This window comes from Panthera onca, chromosome A1, assembly GCF_046562875.1.
Source record: "Panthera onca isolate mPanOnc1 chromosome A1, mPanOnc1 haplotype 2, whole genome shotgun sequence".
Classification (NCBI taxonomy): domain Eukaryota; kingdom Metazoa; phylum Chordata; class Mammalia; order Carnivora; family Felidae; genus Panthera; species Panthera onca.
Window position 1 is genome coordinate 82,752,808 of NC_138339.1, and position 21,279 is coordinate 82,774,086.

The window sequence follows — 21,279 nt, forward strand, 5'->3', positions numbered from 1 at the left end:
TTCTGGTCATCTTGGAGTTAAGGAAATGACAGAAAATGTATAAACGTGGACCACTTTATTCTGCATAGGGAAATTAATAACTAACAAGCTAGAAAATGTTAACTTCAATGAGACCCTTCCTAAGAAGCTACCAGTAAACATTCTAAAACCTTTTATATTCCAAATATTTGTAGGGATTACATATGGGGAAGGGTGCATCTTAACAGCTCAGAAATCTTATTCCAGGATTTATTTACACTTGTAATGAGGGCCTTGATAGGATTTTTTAAAAACAAATCTAGTGAACTACGATATTAAATCTAGCAATGTATGAGAAAGAATAGCATAACTCAGCCTTGCCTTCAGCTGTTGGAACTCTGAAACATTTACAACTAAAAGCCAGGACTCGAAAAGACTATGAATTTTATTTATTAATATTTCTATTTCATCTACCTCTAAGATCAATCTGAAGCAATTATTGTTTTCTAAAATAAAACATAAGGAATATTAGAAATCAAGTTTCTCATTGAAGGCTTAAATTCACATACATTTGTCCAAATTCATATACATATATTGATATTGTTAACTAGGACAAAGAACATAGTAATCTGTTTGCCAAGTTGTACTTCTGAGTCAGTGCAAAACTACAACGATACCTGATTAAAGGCAGAGACCTCAATAGCAGTTTAGTGTTTAATATTTCACATTATCATGACTTGCAAAAGTGGGCAGATAGACGGTTATGAAAAATTACTTCTCACTGCAACTAAATGATATTTCTTAAGATCATTTAATTTAGAAAACTACTTTTTCTTAGCCGTGCAAAACCCTAACTCATAGCACTGATTATTTTATTAACTTAGAATTATCACCTATTTAAGCAATTACTATCTTAAGTGACTCATGGTAGCTAAAAAGAGAAGGTAAGAGTTAGACAAGAAGCAACATTTATTAAGAGCCATATAAGGTGATAGGCTAACAATTCTATCATGACAGAGATAATACCTGGTGTTATTTCCATTTGATAAGTAAGAAAACAAAAGCTCAGAAAGGAACTTGCCTTATAATTTAGCTAATAAGATATTAAATAGGGATTTGTAACTATGCCTGTTAGATCTCAAAACTATGTATTTAAGTTTATATTAGTTGACCAAGCAATTATTCCAGAATGCCTTCACAACTGAAGTAAAGTGGCTATTCTTTGGAATAAAAATGTCCTTATTCATCATTTTGGGAAACATTTTACTAGATCTTTCTGAGTATTTTAATGTTCCTCAGTCTCTGCTGCGTCATGTTTTCTCTGATACTCTGGCAGATTAAGTAAATATTAATGAGGCTTTTATTTCACATCTGAAGGCTAACTAGAAACAACTAATATTTCTTACAGTATGTGTAAAAAATTACTGATTTAAAAATATAGAAAAAAAAACACCTTGATTTTTATTCAGAGCTGATATAGCAGCTGAAATGTAGCAGTTTTCAGTTTAGATTATAAACCCAGTAATAAAACACTCAGAATTTGTATCTTATTAAAAGATTTCCGAGATAAAACTAAAGTTTGCTTCTTTAGTAGATTAATTGCTGTGAGATCATCACTTTAGTTACAAAAAAAAAGCTAAATGGAAGTTTTAACGTTTCTTTTTCAGCTGTACCACAGTGTAACTTATTCCCACAAGTAAAGCAACTCCAATTTCAAAAGTGGTTATTATCCACACCCTTTCTTTCAGTCTTACCATAAATTGCTGTTAGAAAAAAAACTGCAAATTGAAACATAAATTCATACTACACATTAAGATTTTAGATAATCTCAGATCTATTACTTAGTTACCACTTATAATCTTGATATTTGGTAAAACTTAGTACATAGCAATATGTTTTCACTTAGAGAATAGTGATTACATGGAGTAGAAATAAACTGTACATGAACTGCTAAAATAAGGTAGATCAAGGGATTAAACTGTCAAACTTGGCACATTCACTGCATTTAAAAACCAAGAGAGTATTATTATTGTAAATTTTAGAAACGTTTATTTTACAACAAAACTAAACTGAGTAATTTTAGCTCAACAGCCTACAGAGAAGAAAACAGGTAGCTACATGCTTATAGGTACACATATGCATGAATATCCTTGTCATGATTCTAAACCTCAAATCCCTCGAACAGAGGATGTTACATTTTGATTTGAAAAAATATTTAAATTAAAATGTTTTACATGTACAATATAAATAAATATTTTCAGAACAAGAAATAATAAAGATTAATGAAAACAGCATACACCAAATGAAACTCTTTTTACTTCTGAGTCAAATTCTACAACATGGAAAAAGTCAGGGGCTTACATTTAGAGTTTTGCAGCAGCTCATTAAGTGCTTTTGAAATTCAGCAAAGCTGCAAATTCTGTCAATAAATAAATAAAATTATTATTTGTTAATAAGCTATGACATCCATGAGAAATGACAAAGCAAGCTAACTGCGTTTGGAAAGTGGACTCATTGTTTTTGGCATCATCACGAAAACTCTGTGACTGAACGACACATCATTTCCAGTGTCACCAATAAGGCCTCAGTGTGCACTCCGGGGCACACTTTTACATTCTCAGGCAGTTCCTTAAGAATATTTGGGAGCGTCTGCAATGTCTTTATATTTCTAGCATAAAGATCCAATAACCAGTCGGTGTGAGCACTGGTGGCTTCCTTATAATTCTTACAAGCTACAAGCAGCTCATTTAGATGAGTTAACCCTTTGAAAGCTAAAAGGAACTCCGAAGATAAATCAAAAATTGAACAAAAATTTAGCAACATCCTACTAAGTAAAAATGAACCAAATTCAAGTTGCTGGTGGTAAAAATGTTTCTCTGTTTGTGCATGAAAGTTCTCCACTGTATCTTCTATTTTTGTAATGGCAAATAGTTCCTCCTTGATTTGAGATGATAGCACATAATCCAAGGGCAATTCTCCCTTAGAGTTCCTCTGCTGTAAAAGCACCGGGCCTGGGAAAAAGAAAACATACAATGTTAAAACATTTTTATTTTGGCAGCTTAACAGTTGTTTTCTCTATTTTTTCAAAGCATCCAGGTCTCTGTTTACAATCCAAATTTGTCCTAATTCATGTTGACAAAATTAACTGGCTATATGAACTGAATGCCTAATAAAGGTACATTAAAAAAACTCAGACTTTCCGGCAATGCCTAATTAGGTTTGCCTAAAAACAGAAGCCTTAGTTCAATAAACAATAGATTTAACTACAAATTTAAAAGAAGCATGTAAAACTTCATCAATTGTCATCTTCACCTAAAAATTTCAGTGTTCCCAGAAGATATTAACAAAATACATTCATCTTCAATTTTGTGTAAGAGTCTTAAAGGTATCGTAATTTTACCAAGAAAAAAAAGTATTGTCCCCTTCCATGGCTAATAGGTGACTGCATTAAAGACTACAAAACCTTGCATAGCCACAGATCACACTTTTCACTTATTCCTGCTTATGTTCAATTTTTAGTACAAAAACTGATTCACAAAAAACTAAATGTTAACTTCTCTGGGTCAAAATCAGATTTCATCTTTCGGTCCTAGCTAAACCTATCTATATCTACTTAGCAAGCACTCAAGAGTTTATCCCCTGGGTAGTAAAGGATAATATGGGAAGGGCAAAAGAAAAATGACTCCGTATTTGGTTACATAGCACTGAGTACTCTGTACCCCCCCTCTGTCAAGTCCTATAATTATTTATGCATTCTGCCATAAAAATGTTATAAGGGATAGAAAGGTTTTAGTACTAGAAGACATGATCAGAAGATCCTACATACAACAGAAGAATATGTTGTCAGAGAATAGATTAAAGCTGCCAAAATTCCTAATGATGAAACTGATGAAACACATGTAGTGGTCTAGATATAAAATGTATTTAATATAAAAGATCAGCAAATGAGAATATGTGATTGATTTCATGGAAAAAAGAGAATTCTATATCAAAATTAGGTAGGTCTCGTCATTATGTTTTATTTCAAAAAACTGCACCAAATGATTCCCTCTTAAAAAAAAAAATACAAGAAAATTATAGACCCAAGATGCCAAAAGTAAACAAAGGCTTTAGAGATGTAAGTAAACTCTTGAAATTACTTCTCTCAACACTGGGTAACTCATAATGAAGAGTTAATGTAGTTACTATAATGATGGTGTTAAACCATCTGACAGATCCAAAGTCAGAATATGACTACGGGAAAGGTAAGTGCAAGTGTGACTGTCAAAGGGCTGTAGTAAATTCACCTACAAGTAGATTTCCTCTCTTATGACAATAAACTCATACATTTACTATTCTTCACCAAGAGCCATGGAAAAATTCACTTTGGTCAGTATAATCCCATTCTCTTCCAAAGAGCTGGACTTAATACAATAATGGCTCTACCATCGCTTAGATCATTTGAAGCAAGGCCAAATACTGGCTTCGAATGTCACATACGTGATTGAGTAGAAAAATAAAGCACTTAGGAGACAGAACATTATAGTTTAGTAAACATGTAATAGTAAAAAAAAGTGGAAGAACTGAAACACATATTGATTATGAAATGGTGTCACTAAAACAGACACACTAAGGCCTTTAGGGGGCAGGAGAAGACTATAAATAACCAAATTGCTTAAGCTACCAAGCTATACAACCATTCACTTATGGGTATATATTGGGGGGGGGGGGGGGGGGAGGGAAGGGGGTGAAAGACACCTAAAGAAAACATGCTTTTTACTTTCATGCAAAATGAAACAGCTTTAATTAGAAAATAATTTTAAAGTTAGCACAAATAAAAGTCACAGGAAATTTAACACAAATTTTTATTTCTGCATTACAAGCTAGTCATCACTTTTCCTTTGTTTCTCTTGTAAAACACAAATCAGTTATCTGTGAAATTTAACCTACAGTGTATACTATTCAGTTCAGATATAAGAAGAACTTCACTTAAGAGGGGGTTGGAGGTGCTATCTGAAATGCAGAAATCAAAAATTAGAAAAAGCAGATGAGTATTAAGCTCAAGTTATCTCCATCACAAAACCCCTGCACAACAGTTACATCATTTGAAAAAAAGCTTCCTACTGTAACTTAAGTGACTGCAAAATATGAATGAAGAAAAGATATTCTAGGTTATCTTTTTTTATAGTCTGTAAGAAATGACTCATTAAAAAAAAGATTAAAAAAAAGATTAATCACGTTAGCAGCTACATACAAGAAATGAAACAAGAATGAAAAATCCAAGTAATCACAATGGAACATTTACATTCTTTTATTAATAAGCTTTCAGAAATGGCTGGTTCACAAAGATATTACACAATTTAAGTAAAAGGATTAATATTTAAAATCAACACATTCAATTGAAAATACACCCTCATATACAAACCTAATAGGCTTTATAATTAATAAAAATAAATAAATATGTATGGATTATGAAAATGCACCCCTATTAAATAAAAGGTGCTTATGTTCTAGGAGATTTTTTATCTTTTTCACTAATATGAAATAAAGGCATCTTTCCTTACAGATCTTAAACATAAAATGCTGTCTACCTTTAAGGGATTCATCAAAAAACTGGATAATTTATCAAAACCCGTTTAGCATAAATGCACTCACCCCCATGCTGTAGTAGCAGCTTGCCAATTTCTACATGTCCGTTTGACAGTGCATCATGCAAAGGAGTCACCCCGTCCACTTGAGTGAGCAGATCTACCTCTGGACAACGTTGCAAAATTTCCTGGACACACACTGTGTTGCCATAGTTACAGGCTTCATGCAAAGGCGTCCAGCCAGCATTGTCTAAATTAGAAATCAAGGCAAGTTTTAGAACAGCAAAAGTAGGACTTTTGGTAGTGAAGTACTGATATTCTGCTTCCTTTATCAGTGTGACTTTCTAGATGCTTCATATAGAAATAGCATGCTTTGATAAAAATGTCTAACACATAGTTATATTTCTAACTGTAAGAAAATAAAACAGTTTTAAAATATGGATTTTGAGATCTTATCAAAATATGGACAAAAAATGTTTCTGCACTATTAATCACTAATTTCTTGGTTTTGTAACTGGTAATATTTTAAAGATATGTTAGGTAAAGAAACTTAAATGATTTTTCTTAATGTTGACATAAAACCATTTAATACCACAAATATTAAGACACTGGATCAGACCACAAAAATGGAAAACTTACCTTTAACATTGATGTCTATTCCTGGCAAAGAGAGAAGAAGAATCAATTTCTCCACTTGGTTATTTATGCAAGCTCTATGGAGGGCTGTTTCTCCTGCCATAAAAAATTAATAGATTATTCCAGAGAAGACAAGATATAAACTAAAGAAAATAATCAAAGGGCATGAACTAGGAGATCTGGCCACATGCCAGAAAATTATTTATTGAGTTTTCCTTTTGACTGGTTTAAACATTTCTCGCATTAAGAAAAAGAAGGGGGAGGGATACCCACCAATCCATAGAGCTTCTGTTCTATCAGCAATTCAGCAATGAAATTCTACTGCAAAAGGTTTAATACAGGCATTGTCTCCCCCTAGTTCAAGGTTTAAAGCTTCAATCCCGCTATAAAAGCTCCAAATGATCAGAGAACACCAAAAATACTGGGTTTTGCAGCAATAAAAGTTTAGAGTGCAATTGCCCTCTCTTAAATTTATTCATGAACCTACGTTAAATGTATGGCTCTTTTTTATACAGCATTTATAGCTTAATTCAAATGAATGTTTCTGGCTAAGCACGAGTGCCTCTACACACTCAAGTATAATTCAGAACTTCAAATCCATTAACAGATGGTTTGCTGCTTCTCAATAGGCTGTCTGGCTTGGCTACAGCAGCACAGAGAAGGAGAAATGGGGGAATCTTAATATAAACACACACACACACACACACACACACACACACACACACACACACACACGAAAGAAAAAATCCTAGTACCATTTAAAGCTGAAACAGAGTGACAAATGAAATGGTAAAGTTTTTTCTAGGAGGGATGCAATTAATGCCTGCTGGCTAAAAGTGTCCATATCCATCTCTGTTGTAACCAAGACTAGTAAGACGTAGTGATAATTTGATGTAACTTGAATTAAAAAAAACTTATAATAAGCGACTGCCTAGAAAACAAATGAAATGATCAAACTCTTTCTTGATATGATACTAAATAGCATATTTTTAGTATTCAATTTTATAGATTAACTCTGTAACTTCTACCAAAACATCTCTTTTACATGCACTGAAAAGCTTTTGAAGTTTTTTTTCTCTATTATTTCTCAGTTCTCTTCCTCCCTCCCAGTTCCCTCTGCTGTTCAGCTTAAAGTCATTCATATTCATTTTACTTTCTGACACAATAAACAAAGAAAAAGGACACTGTTTGTGCAGTTAATATTGGAGTTCTCCTTTAATACATTTTTCACATTTTGAGCTAAATGGGCAGCTATTTTAAATACATGAAATGCAATTATGAACTTTTATTCATGTTGAAGGATTAAAAGAGCTTCACTGTTACTGTTCACATTGGTGTCCTAATGAAAATTTGTGTATTAAAAGCACAATACAGCTCTGTATCAAGAGACTGCGCAATTTTCTTTGGCCAGGTACAGACTCTTGGAAGAGTCTTATATTTTAGTTAAGAGGTCACTAAGTGAAAGAGGTGCCGAAGTGAATTATTACAGCACTATTCTTGTAACTCCATCCTTTAGGTACTTAGGTTCCAGTATAGTCAGAACCAAAAGCCAAACACATTTCATAGTCTGGGCTCAATGCCTGGGAGAAAAGAGTCCATATGCTTAACACAGCTATGTAACATAGACTACTCCCCATTCTTTGTTCACAAAATGTCTAGGACTGAGAGAGATGAAGACTGAATTATACTTTCAAATCAAAAGAGTCTAATCCCAAGCTGCACAGGTTGAGGTGGAATAGAAAAGTAAGGCGGGCAAATTTGGAATGAGCTCAATATGAGTTAATATCTGGAGAGGCAGGGGGAAAAAAGAAAGGGAGGAATATTCTATTATACTGAGTATTAAACAATCACTTTCTTTGCATAAATGACAGTTCAAAAAAATAATATGCTAAGAAGGTATTTTCTGGACCTAGTCAAGTTCAAGTATTCATCAGGGCCAGTGTGTAAAACTTGCAAATACTGACTACAACCATGAGAAGTTCCTAGCATAAATTAGATACTTGGAATACCTTTTAGATTAGTTTTGTGAAAATTCATCTTTGTAACTAAAGAGGGGCAATTCTCCTTGGAACATGATAATTCTCCTTCTGACTTCTTTTTCAATCTTTTTAACGATGAGGAACATTTAGCAAGGTTCAGCTCTCTGAAAATAAAGAAAAAAAAAAAAAAATGAAAGCTGGTTTTTCACCAAGGTATGGCAGTGTACATTACATACTGAGTACTTTCAAAAATCCAGCCCCCTGTTCATTTAACCCCCCCACCCTTATTCATTCACGTTTTTACTGCTTATTTTTTTCAATATTTATTTCACATGTACAGAAATAAGTTTTCATGCATTAATTCTTATTTTAATAACGTGGTACCCCCAACTGCCCACTGAAAAATTTATGAATGTGGACTGTCACGTAGAGGAGGAGACCAAGTGAACTACATTTGGCAGAGAGAAAAAAAGCCAAGCGCTAAGATCCAAATGCAGGCCCTTGTTCCCCATTCTTATTTTCATATTCTGATCCTATTCTTTCTAAAAACATTTTAAGGTTTTCTGAATTTTATACAGTAAACTTTTAGAAGAGGTATCTCACTTGGGGAAAGCTACTGTTAACAATTCAGAGTATCCTACACGACTATAGATTCTGAAATCCTATCTTTATCATATTATATATACAAATAGTAATTTAAATCACAGGCAAAAATGGTGTAAAAGAATTTGAAAAACAGTTTTATTTCTTTTGGGAAGCACTTGCTCTTAATATAAAACATATACCCTGCATTAAAGAAAGTAATAATGTTGATCATATGTATTTATTTATACATCTCAAACTGAGTTTTGTGCTACTCAGTATAATTCAGACAACATCACAGGTAAGTATTAAGTTTAAGACTAATGTGTCCAAAAAAGGGCTGTACTTTAAAAAAAAAAAAAAAAAAAAAAAAAAGGTTGATACATGACCATCACTTACGGTAATTCTGGCAGCCCTTCCACTTGTTTCTGTTTCGCACCATTCAGCATTAACAAGGCTCTCTGAGATTCAAGGCAAGGCCGCTGTCCCATTTTCTTTGATATCTGTATCTTTCCAGCCCCATGCACACCAGCCTTCCCCAAAGCTGGCAAATAGGAATATACCTGTTGCAAAATAATATTATAATGCTTTCTCAACTACAAAGACCTGGAAAAGCATTAAAAAGAAGTTATCTGATTCATTTCACCATTAGATTATTTATATTTTCTTGTTTTAATCACTATGGTTGCTACCGTTTCTCATTTGAACATGCCAAGATATTAAGAAAGCCGCTAGTTCCATGTCATTAATATGACATACGTAAAAAGAAAAACATCTTCTTGAAAGTAACTATTTTTTCAAATTCACTTTTGATGCTCATTTAGCAAAGTTCTTCTGATTAGCCTAATGTTCAACTTGTTATAGTTCATTTGCATATTTTAAATATTTATGGTTTATGTACAACCAGTATTTTGTCATTTCCACTTTGGTAATGCCTTCCTTCGACATGAAACAAGTCTGGAATAAGTAGAATAAGAAGAGCAAAAGTCACTGAAGACAAGGATTGCTGCAAAACAGTATTTGCCCAATTTGATCAATAAACAAGCATGTTTCTCATTTGTTGAAGAAACCGAAGACAGTAGATCTTAAAGACAGACAAAACTGGAAAACCTTGAATCAAACGCAGCTTATGTATGTGTGTGTGTGTGTGTGTGTGTGTGTGTGTGTGTGTATACACACACACACACACACACATATATATATATATATATATATGATAAAGAGGAATAGCTTGTGGCATCAATGACACATTTTGCTTTTTAAGTATCATTAAATATTACATAAATTTTTTTTGGATCTACATCTTTCCGAAATTATTATTTTATGTGCTATGGCAAGGAAACAAAGATTTTTGTATTATTTTTCTGTTATCAATCCTTAATTACTCTCAAATACGTAATTAAAATTTCTATCCACTAATCACTTCATTTTCAAGGTAGAAAATGCCCACTCTTACACAGAATTGAAAGGTTATATAGATTTATATAAATTTGTAAGATTTAGAGTTAATAAGCTCTGCCCAATTATTAGAAATAACAAAAACATTTTAAAGTTGAATTTATGAAGTCACCTTTTGGCAATTAGAAGAACTAGAACAGACTGGTGCTTACCATTTTTTGGAGAGAGAGTGGCTCAGAAGAAATGCTGATGGAACTCTGTGAACACAACTTTTTAAAGACTGCCTCTGCAACAAACATTTGAAGCCAGGAGGAGGAAAAGGAACAAATGAAAATCTCTAATTCCTGTGAAGAAAAGTCTGTACAAAGCAAGAGAAATAAAAATAGTTACTGCTACACCCTATAAAACTTCTTTCTACAGAGTATTTCTGCATGGGTGTCATTCATTGAAATGATGACTCCTACACCAGTAAGATTCATCCATATGATTTTAAAGCACAAAAAACAGACGATACTCCTAAGATGATACTTGTCTTTCAAGAAATTAGAAATTTTATTTTTTTTATGGTGCATGTTCTCACATTTGAAACAATCATTAATTTTTATTATTTTAAATAAAAGTTTTGAAATTAGATACACACACACATGAACAGAGAGATGATATATGAATAGATAGGTATAGGATTTTATCACTATATTTTCCAACTAATGTAAAGATATCTTCACACAATAGGGTTGTCTTTGGCGAACCAGTACTTGGTTTTTTAATGGACACATATATTATTTAATTTGAGATGACAGGAAGAAAGAAATTAGGCCCTTTCCCCTGACAACATCCATGAATCCTATAACTGCAGAGGAGGAGTAAATGTAAAGGAAAGGAAAATGTAAGACAAGAGAATGTATGAGGACATCCTTAGAAGTCTGTACCCATCTACTATATAGGAAGTAGGGGGAGGGGGCTATAATTTTAAATGACAAAACCAAAATGAAACACCAAGAGCCTCAAATCTTTTCTTCCAAAAACCTCAAGTTTTCCAATAACATGGAAATGCATAAATATACACAAGAACTGAAAGTAATAAAGGACTATTTGCCACATAAAATAATCTATTCGATATTATGAATTCTCCATTGATACTTTCTGTATAAGTAACAGAATGGAATATAAAGAATAAACAAGACCAATCAACAAGATGCTAAAAGAGCTAAAATTAAAACAGGACAAAAAAGTTGTGATATTATACAATATGGCAGATTCACTCCTGTAGGGGAGAAAACTTTTTTTCTTTACCCTTCTAAGTTCTTTTGGCAGGTCTATTAATTAAATTGACATAAGAAAGATTAACATAGGGAAAACAAATTTAATTCCTTTCATATGGGAGCCTCATATACATGAGAGGTTCAAAGGTAATTAAGGTTTACATGCCATCCTAGTTAAGGAGAATGGAGGTGGGGTCACAGGGAAGGAAGACAATTTACAGAAGATGGGAAAAGCAAATGTTTGGTAAACAAATATTTGACATGCTATACAGAGACAGTGGGACACAGAGAGGAATCTGAACAAATAGGCTTTGCTAAACTTGCCCTAGCTCACCACACCTAGCTTGTACTCTTTATAGTTACCTCTGCTGATATTTCTCTTTCAGGACCAAACCCTCTATCCATTTTGAGAGAGAGAGCACACGTGTGGGAGGGGCAGAAAGAGGGGGGAAGAGAGAGAACCTCAAACAGGTTCCATACTGTCAACGTGAAGTCCTATGCAGGGCTCGAACCCATGAATGCAAGATCATGACCTGAGCTGAAATCAAGAGCCAGATAATTAACAAACTGAGACACCTAGGCGCCCCTCGAGTCTTTTGATACTTGATTATCTTTAGTGCAAAATAATCCACCTGCCAAAGTGACACATTCTCGGGTGGCATTTTTTTCTCCCCTTCAGTCCAGCCTTTGAAACTTCCCAAGAAGTTTAGCATTCTAGAAGCTGAGTTGATAGATTGCTCCATCTCACTGAACCAGTCTCTTAGCCCTGAGAACTGGTCAGTTCAATGAAAAGAGTTGTGTCTCATTTCAGGAGGTAGTAATACAGGTGTGCTCCCAAAGTTAGGCCTACATTGTACAATCTGGAATTTACTAAGGTTATTTTTATGGAAGCAAAAGTTAATGGCTGGGACAGACTATAATCTAAATCTCTAAGTTGTGAAGGCAGCCAGTCAAGATTTCTAGATGTCTGGCTCAAAACACCTTCAGACTGAACAAGTGCAGGCAGTGGCAATCTGACAGATTTTCCTCGTTTGCAGTGTGAATGTCTCTGGTGAGTTTTCTGAGTGGCCACACAGCATTAGGTATGAAGACCATCCATGCAGGAGCTGCTGTGGTAATTTCTATAAAGTTTCTATCAAGCTATCCAGCTTTTGCTTGCACAGCTTCAGGAAAAGGGATATTTCAGTTCTCAACAATTCCAAGTCAGAAAGGTGGGGAAAAAAAACTTAGAAATGCCAGTTTGGAGATTTATAGCCAAATACTGGAGGGAACTAGAAGAATTCAGCATCTAGTCCAGTTTACAGGTATAAAACAGGACCTCAAAGGCAATTAACAAAAACAGGATCTGATATCCATAAAAGTGTATTATGGAAACAATTTTTCTTTCTACAGTCACCCTCATTTTATCAAATATAACCACAATGAGACAAATTCATTTGCAAATGAAGTCTAGTAAACGTGGCTGATTATTTACCTAAGTGCAGCAAGAATAGATATTGACCATACAGGCTCTTTTAAATCTGCTGGAACTTTTCATAAGGAATCTCAGATTGACCTTTTATTTTTTATGATTTTTAAAAAGTTAATTTTCTTTTCTTTTTTTTAGTCATCTTAACACCCAATATGAGGCTTGAACTCATGACCCCAAGATCAAGAGTTCATGTTCCTTTGACTGAGCCAGCCAGGCATGACTCTGATTGAACTTTCAAAAGACTCTTGAGGCTAGGAAGCCAAGCAAAGTTCCTGCTATAAGACTTTGCCTGCTATACCTATAGACGTGGATAAATTCCTCTTTTCTTGAGGTCTCCAAAATATCCCAAGGTTTCTGAGCCTGCTAGGAAGTGACCTTGTTTACCTGGTAAGGCTGCTGGGAATCCTGAAAGCAAGGTACCAGGCTGTTTTTCCAAAGGGATTTAATGGCTCCATGAAGTCCGCTTTAGTTCCTTAAAGCTGTCTGGTCATAATGCGATTCTATGCACATTCTCAAATATGACATTCCAGCCAAAACTTTGGCAACATAACCAATGTATCCAATTGTGTCTTGTTACAAGGAGAACCGATTCTTACTGAACTTATGCAAATAACTGTACTGCCATGAAAATAAGAATACTAAGAAGTTTCTGAGTTCCAGAGAGATCAGGTAGGGAGAAAAGGTTAAGGTTTTGTCTTTGCTTACAAAGGTATACTTTACCAGTTTGTTATAAAGTTTCCTTAAAAGTGGAAAAACATAACATTAAAAAACAGTAATGTTTCAAACAAAAAGTTATAAAAATTATAGTCATCCTCATTAGTCCATTCAGTCCCATAAAATCAATGCTTATTGATCAGGATCTTATGTTTGCAGTTTTAGGAAATGATATTTCTCCATCAGAGTTCTGCAAATCCTTACCCAATTAAATGGTATGATCTTAAAATTATGAGAAACAATATACTACAGTATTTGTCAGAGTTCTTTCCATGAATCTGAGGATGAAACATATTCACAATGCAACAGAGCAGAACAGTAACTCTTTGTAAATAACAAACTTAAAAATGGCCCTGGTTATTTGGTTATCTCTCTGGCACACATCTTAAGGTAAAGACTAGAATGGGGCACCGGGGTGGCTCAGTCAGTTGGGTGTCTGACTTTGGCTCAGGTCATGATCTCATGGTCATGGGTTCGTGCCCCACATCAAGGCTCTGTGCTGACAGCTCGGAGCCTGAAGCCTGCTTCAGATTTGTGTCTACCTCTCTCTCTCTCTGCCCCTCCCCCGCTCGTGCGCGCGCTCTCTCTCTCTCAAAAATAAATGAATGTTAAAAAAGTAAAAAAAAAAAAAAAATGAAGACTAGAATTACAAGTGACAACATTATACCAGCACATATCACATTTCTGGGAATTTTATATTATTTTTGGAACACTTACATACAACTATAGAAAAACAACATAAAGAAGGCTTAAGTATTACTTCTTATTTGACAGTGTTTCCCATGTGACTTATCAAATAAACCTAATTTGTTCAGGAATGCACATGTGACAAGGAGAAAGAACATATCTTTTGCAATACTCCAGGGATCCTTTGCAAAATCGCAAATTTACTTCGAAGTCACAAATGGCTTTAGAATTCGATTTTGAGAAGTTTGTCAGAGTATCAAAAGATTTTAGGGCAGCCTGGGTGACTCCTTTGGTTGGGCATCTGACTTTGGCTTAGGTCACGATCCTGCGGTCTCTAAGTTCAAGCCCTGCATTGGGCCCTGTGCTGACAGCTCAGAGCCTGGAGCCTGCTTCGGATTCTGTGTCTCCCTCTTTCTCTGCTCCTCCCCTGTTTGTGCTCTGTCTCTCTTTGTCTCTCAAAAATAAACATTAAAAAAAAAAAAGATTTTAGAACGCTTGGTCAAACAGTATCATAAGCCACTGTGAGATAACTTAACCAAAGTGACAAAGATTTTGCACTCAAATATAGAAATTCAAGTAGCCAAAAAAAACACAAAAAAACAAAAACACCTTGGCAATAGAGAACACTCTGTTTTCTTAAGTAATCAAAAACTTGTTAAGACAACAGAGGAAATTATTTTGATAATACACAGAATTGTTGTTTCCTAGGCAGATTATTTAAAAGGTGAATAAAAACCTTTCACATTATTGAAAGAAAATCGGATGGTCCAAGAAAACTCTGTCCTTTTAGCAGATGAAAGAATACTTTCAGTTGTACTTAAATGTAAGTACATTGTTGACCTCAAAGGTTATTTTGTAAAACCCTTATAATAAATTCATTTAACTTTAGCCAACTTGACCTTGAAGGTAAAATTTTCTCTCCTTCCCATTCTGAAACAATTAGGAAAAAATTACTTGTTTCTCTCTTACCAAAAACACATCTCCATACCTCATACCTTCTCTTAGTCAGAAACTCGACTTGTTCCTTGCATGCAGTTATCACCCCTATTATTTCCAGTAGTCTTAATTACATATATTAAATAAAATTCTTAACCCTTAGAAATGTTGATTTCTAGTAAAAACTAAGAAGTAGACAATTGTAACATTACCAAGAAATTTTGAACACATTCAATAATTTCTAGAAATATATTGTTCCTCACAGTAAATCTGCCAAAGTGACAAAAGACAAGTTTACTAACACACCAAATATCTTTAGTTCCTCTGTGAATCCAAAAGGGGATAAAACTTTATACGGTAATTAGTGTTGTAGTATTTTATCTTATTTAGAAATGATCTAGTATTTCCATCTTATTTAGAAATGAATTTCTACCGGGGTGTTGGGGTGGCATTCAACTCTTGATTTCGGCTCAGGTCATGATATCCCAGTTTGTGGGTTCGAGGCCCACATCTTCACTGACACTGCGGAGCCTGCTTGAGATTCTCTCTCCCCACCTCTCTCTTGTCCCTACCCTGCCTGCACGCTCTTTCTCAAAATAAATAGACTTTAAAAAATTAAAAAAAAAAAGGGGGCACCTGGGTGGCTCAGTCCGTTGGGCATCCGACTTCGGCTCAGCTCATGATCTCACGGTTTGTGAGTTTGAGCCCCACATCAGGGGCTGTGAGCTGTCAGCTCTGAGCTGTCCGCACAGAGCCTATAGTCTGCTTCAGATTCTGTGTCTCTGTCTCTGTCTCTGTCTCTGCCTCTCCCCCACTTGTGCTCGGTTTCTCCTTCTCAAAAATAAACATTAAAAAAGACATTTTTTTAAAAGAAATTAATTTTTATAATGTAACTTGACTTTACAAACAAAACTCTAAGGATTTAAAAAGTTACCAAAGAGATTTGGAAAGCTTTTTAAGTACACATACCATAAAACATAATTACTGTGGAAAAAATTCACCTAACAATTCTCATCTCACTTATATCTACCTAAATCACTTGCTCCCAACAATTATGTTCGGATTACCCATGAAAATCTCATGAGATAGACAAAGTCAGCCATCCCAACCTATTTTTCTTGCTGACAAATTTTTTAACAGAGATAACATGAACTTATTTCACTAATAAACTCAGGTACAGTAAGTTGTATGTCTGCATTATATTCAGTGTTGATAATTTTAAAGACATGTCTATTGTAACTAAACCAAACTAGCTTTAATACTAACTGCTTTTCCAAATTATGTGGACCTAAAAGGCATTTGTGTTAGGTCTTATGTATTTCTCAGAATTTTAAGATTACTTAATCCATATAAGCACTTGTTTGTTTTTAAGCCAATTAAGTAGAATTCTTTTAAAAACTGATATTAGCAACACTATCCAGAGGTAGAATAATACATCTACCACACAAAATATAGTTGTTTAAAAATTTTAGCCATGAGATGGGTATGATAATGCAAACCTTACTGGTTTTTAAAAGAGCAGTTGGATCCAAATTTTGTTTTGACAGTTGAAGTAAGTTAAATCACCTGCTCAGATGGCTAAAGCTTTTCAATATTTATGGAGATAACACTTAAGATTTTTTATTCGCTTTATTTCCACCAAGCTCCTTTTTCCCTCCTTCTTGATAAAAAACTTTTTCCTGAAGTTTGCATTTCAAAGAATGGTTCTTAGGTCTTATAGGATCTGGGGGTAGAAAATTCACATCACAAAAGCACAAAGTATCCATAGTTATCTCCAAGATTCTGCTTTTGGGATACATTTGCCTATTATCAGAGATGTGGGGTAATTACTATCTAAATTTTGCCTTCTTTTTAAGTGAGGGACAATTCTATTTTCAATGTCCCAATCTTTTACAGTATCTACACGGATTTATAAGGGAGACTTGAGGGATGGTAATTGTTCCCAGGGCTTCATTTCTGGTTTTGCAAAGATCTGTAAGATAAAGACTTGCATCATGGAAAGGATTTCCGACGAAGATAGAAACCAAAAGATTCCCTTATTTATAACTTCAGGGTTTAGTGCAATATACCTCTGTAAAGTTTCTATTAAGCATTTTAAAACACAAAGGCCTTCTTTCAGACTGTACAATTCAACCTTGGACCAATTCACCTTAGGGGAAAAAGCCTCTACTATTGCTTCTATCAGATCCCAAACACCAGCCTTCAGGCCTTCAGCTGATCATCTGTTGGAGGATCTAAGAGATACTTTGTGGTCACCAGTTTCCTATGGGAGGCAGATTTTTCCTCAGGGAGCCATCTGGCTTGTCAGTTAACTACAGCGACACCATGGGTGGGGAGAACGCTCTTTTGCAGCTAATCAAGGTCTCTGTTAGTAGTGTTGTGAATGGCCATTAATGTTTCTGCTCTCTAAATTTGGTATGTCTTCTGAAAGTGGAGGTAAGAGGGCTTTATAATGTGAAAGATCTGCTCCTGTTCATGGGTCATGAATTCTTTGCAGTGGGGGTTCCAGGATATATCCTCTAGGGACACTGCATAGGAAGGCCCAAAGCTGGCAGGGCCTGATTACAAAGCCCTGGGAAGTAGGAGGAACTGTACGAAATAGTAAAGTGAGGCCTACTGCCTGTCACAGGTGCTTCTGTTTAAATTTACTTCCCAGCCTTCAGCATTTAAACTAGAAACCTATACACTCGCGTCTGAAGTACAAACTGAAAAGCTCCAGGCAAATCTTTTAGAGAAAGTAAAATTTATACAGGCAGCTGGGTGTATACGGAATTTTCTAGGGAAGGCAGGGGAATTCAGGGAGTTAGGGAATTTGCTGAGGAGATGGGACTGGAATTTAAGACAGAGAATTTACACTGGATGTGTACTATAATTTTTGTTCTAATTTCTGTTATTTAACCTTGTAAAGGAGTCCCTAAGGCTACTGATTATATTCCTTTGGGTCCTTTTTTTTTTAAACTATTTTTTCAGTTTTATTTTATTTGAGAGAGACAGAGGCAGTGAGAGTGGGGGAGGGAGAGGGGCAGAGAGAGAAAGAGGGAGAGAGAGAATCTGAAGCAGGGTCCGCGCTGTCAGCTCAGAGCCTGATGCAGGGCTCGAACTCACGAAACTGTGAGATCGTGACCTGAGCCAAAACCATGAGTCAGATGCTTAACCTTCTGAGCCACCCAGGTGCCCCCTTTAGGTCCTCTTTTTAAATCTGGTCATTCCAAAGGCACCAACTGTTTAAGATGACATCTCTCTAAAATTTTTCCTTTTAAATATAACCAATTATATATTTTTGTGTTATAAAGTATCTACTGTCTGGCCATTGACAAGAATGATTGTGTATTAATCTTAATAGCAACTCAAACTAATAAGCCTTTTTGTGGAAAAACCCGGAAGCAACTTTCTATGCTCTGAATCAATTTTTACCATGGACACAAGAGACATTCCTCAAGTGGGTACAGAAGAGGCAGCCCCTATGATTCAAGAAGTTCAAAGAGTCTACAAAAGTTGTTACAGTAAAAATGGTATAATGATAACACTGTGTCAGGTTTCCAAGGAGAATGTGAGACATCTCCAGTCACACACATGCTAATCTATGACACCAGGCAGGCGCTACTGGAATGGGACTTTTCTAGCACTGACAAAATGACACAGGCTGAGATGGCTAAAACCCCTTATAGACTGAGTGGGACCTCTCATAACAAACTCCCCTCATAGACTGCACACTCAGAGAAAGAGAGTGCTGCTTATGACTTCATGTCTCGGAACTCCAGTCTATTTGAGTGGCCACCAAGATGCATGCTGGTATGTGCACCTTGCACCTGGCAGAGAGGATAGAAAATATTCTCACTGGTCACAAAGCCAAGTTCTCAAGATACAGAACGAGAGAAAAGTAAAACCTCATCCAGTTTTTCTTATATGTACACTAACTGAACCTCGGGGCTCTCAGAGCCAGCGTAATACTTAATAGGGACATGTTGCTCAGTTGGAAATTTTGAGTTATTTTAAATCAAAGAACCTCACTGCACAGAAATTATCTTGAGGATGATGGGTGACCTAGTGCCAATCTAACTTATTCTAGGACCAACTTATCCTAACATGGGGTAACTGAGTTAGGTAGTGAGCACTCTAATAGCTTTTAAGTGCTTGACCCGTGCCCACCAATCCTGCAGCTTTGGCTTCCAAAAGCCTTCACCTTATGTGCATGTTAATGCACAACAAAGCTTGTCTAAACAAACGCCAATTTGATTAAGAGTCAGAAAACCGTGAACTCACTAGTCTGTGAGGTCAGTGGCTCAAATAGCAGGTTTATAGGGATTGTGTTTGTTACACCCTAAAATTTTCCTCCTTATGACAACACAACAGAGAGACAAAGAAAAACAGTGACCATCTTTGAGAGGAAAATGGCCAATAAAAACCAAGAGAACTTGGGGTGCCTGGCTGGTCAACTGGAAGAGCATTCAACTCTTGATCTTGAGATCATGAGTTCAAGACCCATGTTGGATGCAGAGATTACTTAATTAAAAAAAAAATTAAACAAAACCAAGAGTACTAATTACACACCTTTTCCAGAGTCCCTATATGCAAGGAACTAGTTTCACAAATACTTCCTCCTAATCTAAATTTATAAAAGGAAAAAGAGGACTCTCACTATTCTTGCTTCCACTGGACGCTGCAGGCAGAGATCTGGGAAACTGACATGATAAGAATTCTTACCTTCTGTGGCTTTCTGAAAATGGTCCCAGGATCTCTCAGCTGCAGCAGCCAGAGAATGTCCACCATCCAGACACTAAAACTACTCTCTCTCTGTGGCCACTTGTAGGGGAGGAAAATTTTTTCCTCCACCCTTCTAGGTTCTTTTGGCTGGTGTCTTAATTAAATTGACATAAGACTAACAGAAGAGAAACAAATTTAATTCCTTTCATGCAGGAGCCACACACAGACAGGAGAGATTCAAAGACACTTGGCAATTGAGGCAATTGGGAAAAGCAAATGTTTGGTAACAAAATGTCTGTCACACTATGCAGAGACAATGGGACACATACAGGAATCAGAACAAACAGACCCTGCCAAGTTAGCCCCAGCTTACCACATCTAGCCCATACTCTTTGTATAGTCTGGAAAAAAAGTTACTTAAATTATTTTAGGCAGTTAAGGGGGAGATAAAACTCTTCCTAAAGTCTGTTGGTCCTCAACTGTCTTTAGCTCAAAATAACCCACATGCCAAGGTGGCACATTTTGGGGTGGCATATTCTGTTCTCCTTTACTACAAACTCTGGAAAAAGTCAATAAAATCAGCAAAATAAACATAACAGGTTAAAATGCATTTTAAAAATTGAACAGAATGACAAACTAAATATCAATATGAAGTATAAAACTTGACCTCTGTACACAGGGGCTGAGTTCCTTTGGGCTGAAAAGAATCCAGACACCCAACAAGAGTCCTATCCTGCTCAAATGCCTTAACAAAAGGCTCAGGGCTGGTATTCCTGCAGTTCTTGATTGTCTGAATTTTGACTACAGGAGGGGGCATAGCAGGGTGAAGAGGGAGAAAGAATGAACTAAGTGGGTGGGGAATTTCTCCAGGGAACATTTGGCAATGCTTGGTTGCCATAACTAGTGTGGGAAGTGCTACTGGCATTCAGTGGCCAAAGGACACAGCTACTACTGAAAGCCCTACAATTCACAGTTCATAGGACAGTCTCCAACAACAAAGAATGATCCAGCCCCAAATATAAACAGTGTCCAGGCTAACCTAGAAATTCTGCCTTGCCTAAAGACCTAAACTTGCCTTGAGGCACACACTGCCATATAGGCAAAGGGCTCCAGTCAGATGTTAAGTAGATCCACCTAACCCCACACATACAGGAGACTGCTCAATTCAAATAAACCTTTCCAAAATAGCTTCCACTGAGATACAATTATAAGAACTGGAAATGAGAAAGGAGTTATTTACAACCTTTTGTTACAACTGACTACTTACAACCTACTGCACTGCAAATACTGAAACTGTGCAAGCAGTAAGAATGATCATCAAAAGATTTTAATCAACTTGCCATATGACATTTTATAAATTTAAGGTGTACAGCCTGTCACTTTGA

General features: G+C 35.6%; 1 protein-coding gene across 2 annotated transcripts in view; it reads right to left on the reverse strand.

Annotated features, from left to right (window-relative positions):
• Positions 1-392: 392 nt before the first annotated feature.
• The window catches only part of SLF1 (SMC5/6 complex localization factor 1), an 82,520-nt gene continuing 61,633 nt past the window's right edge, over positions 393-21,279 (reverse strand). For both annotated transcript variants that reach the window (XM_078448039.2, XM_060637687.3), the window contains 6 exons: positions 10,333-10,478; positions 9,122-9,285; positions 8,171-8,304; positions 6,165-6,257; positions 5,593-5,775; positions 393-2,969 (listed from right to left, as the gene is read on the reverse strand). In XM_078448039.2, coding sequence (XP_078304165.1) covers positions 2,488-2,969; positions 5,593-5,775; positions 6,165-6,257; positions 8,171-8,304; positions 9,122-9,285; positions 10,333-10,478 — 1,202 coding nt within the window. In that variant the 3' untranslated portion in view covers positions 393-2,487. The remainder of the gene's footprint in view (positions 2,970-5,592; positions 5,776-6,164; positions 6,258-8,170; positions 8,305-9,121; positions 9,286-10,332; positions 10,479-21,279) is intronic.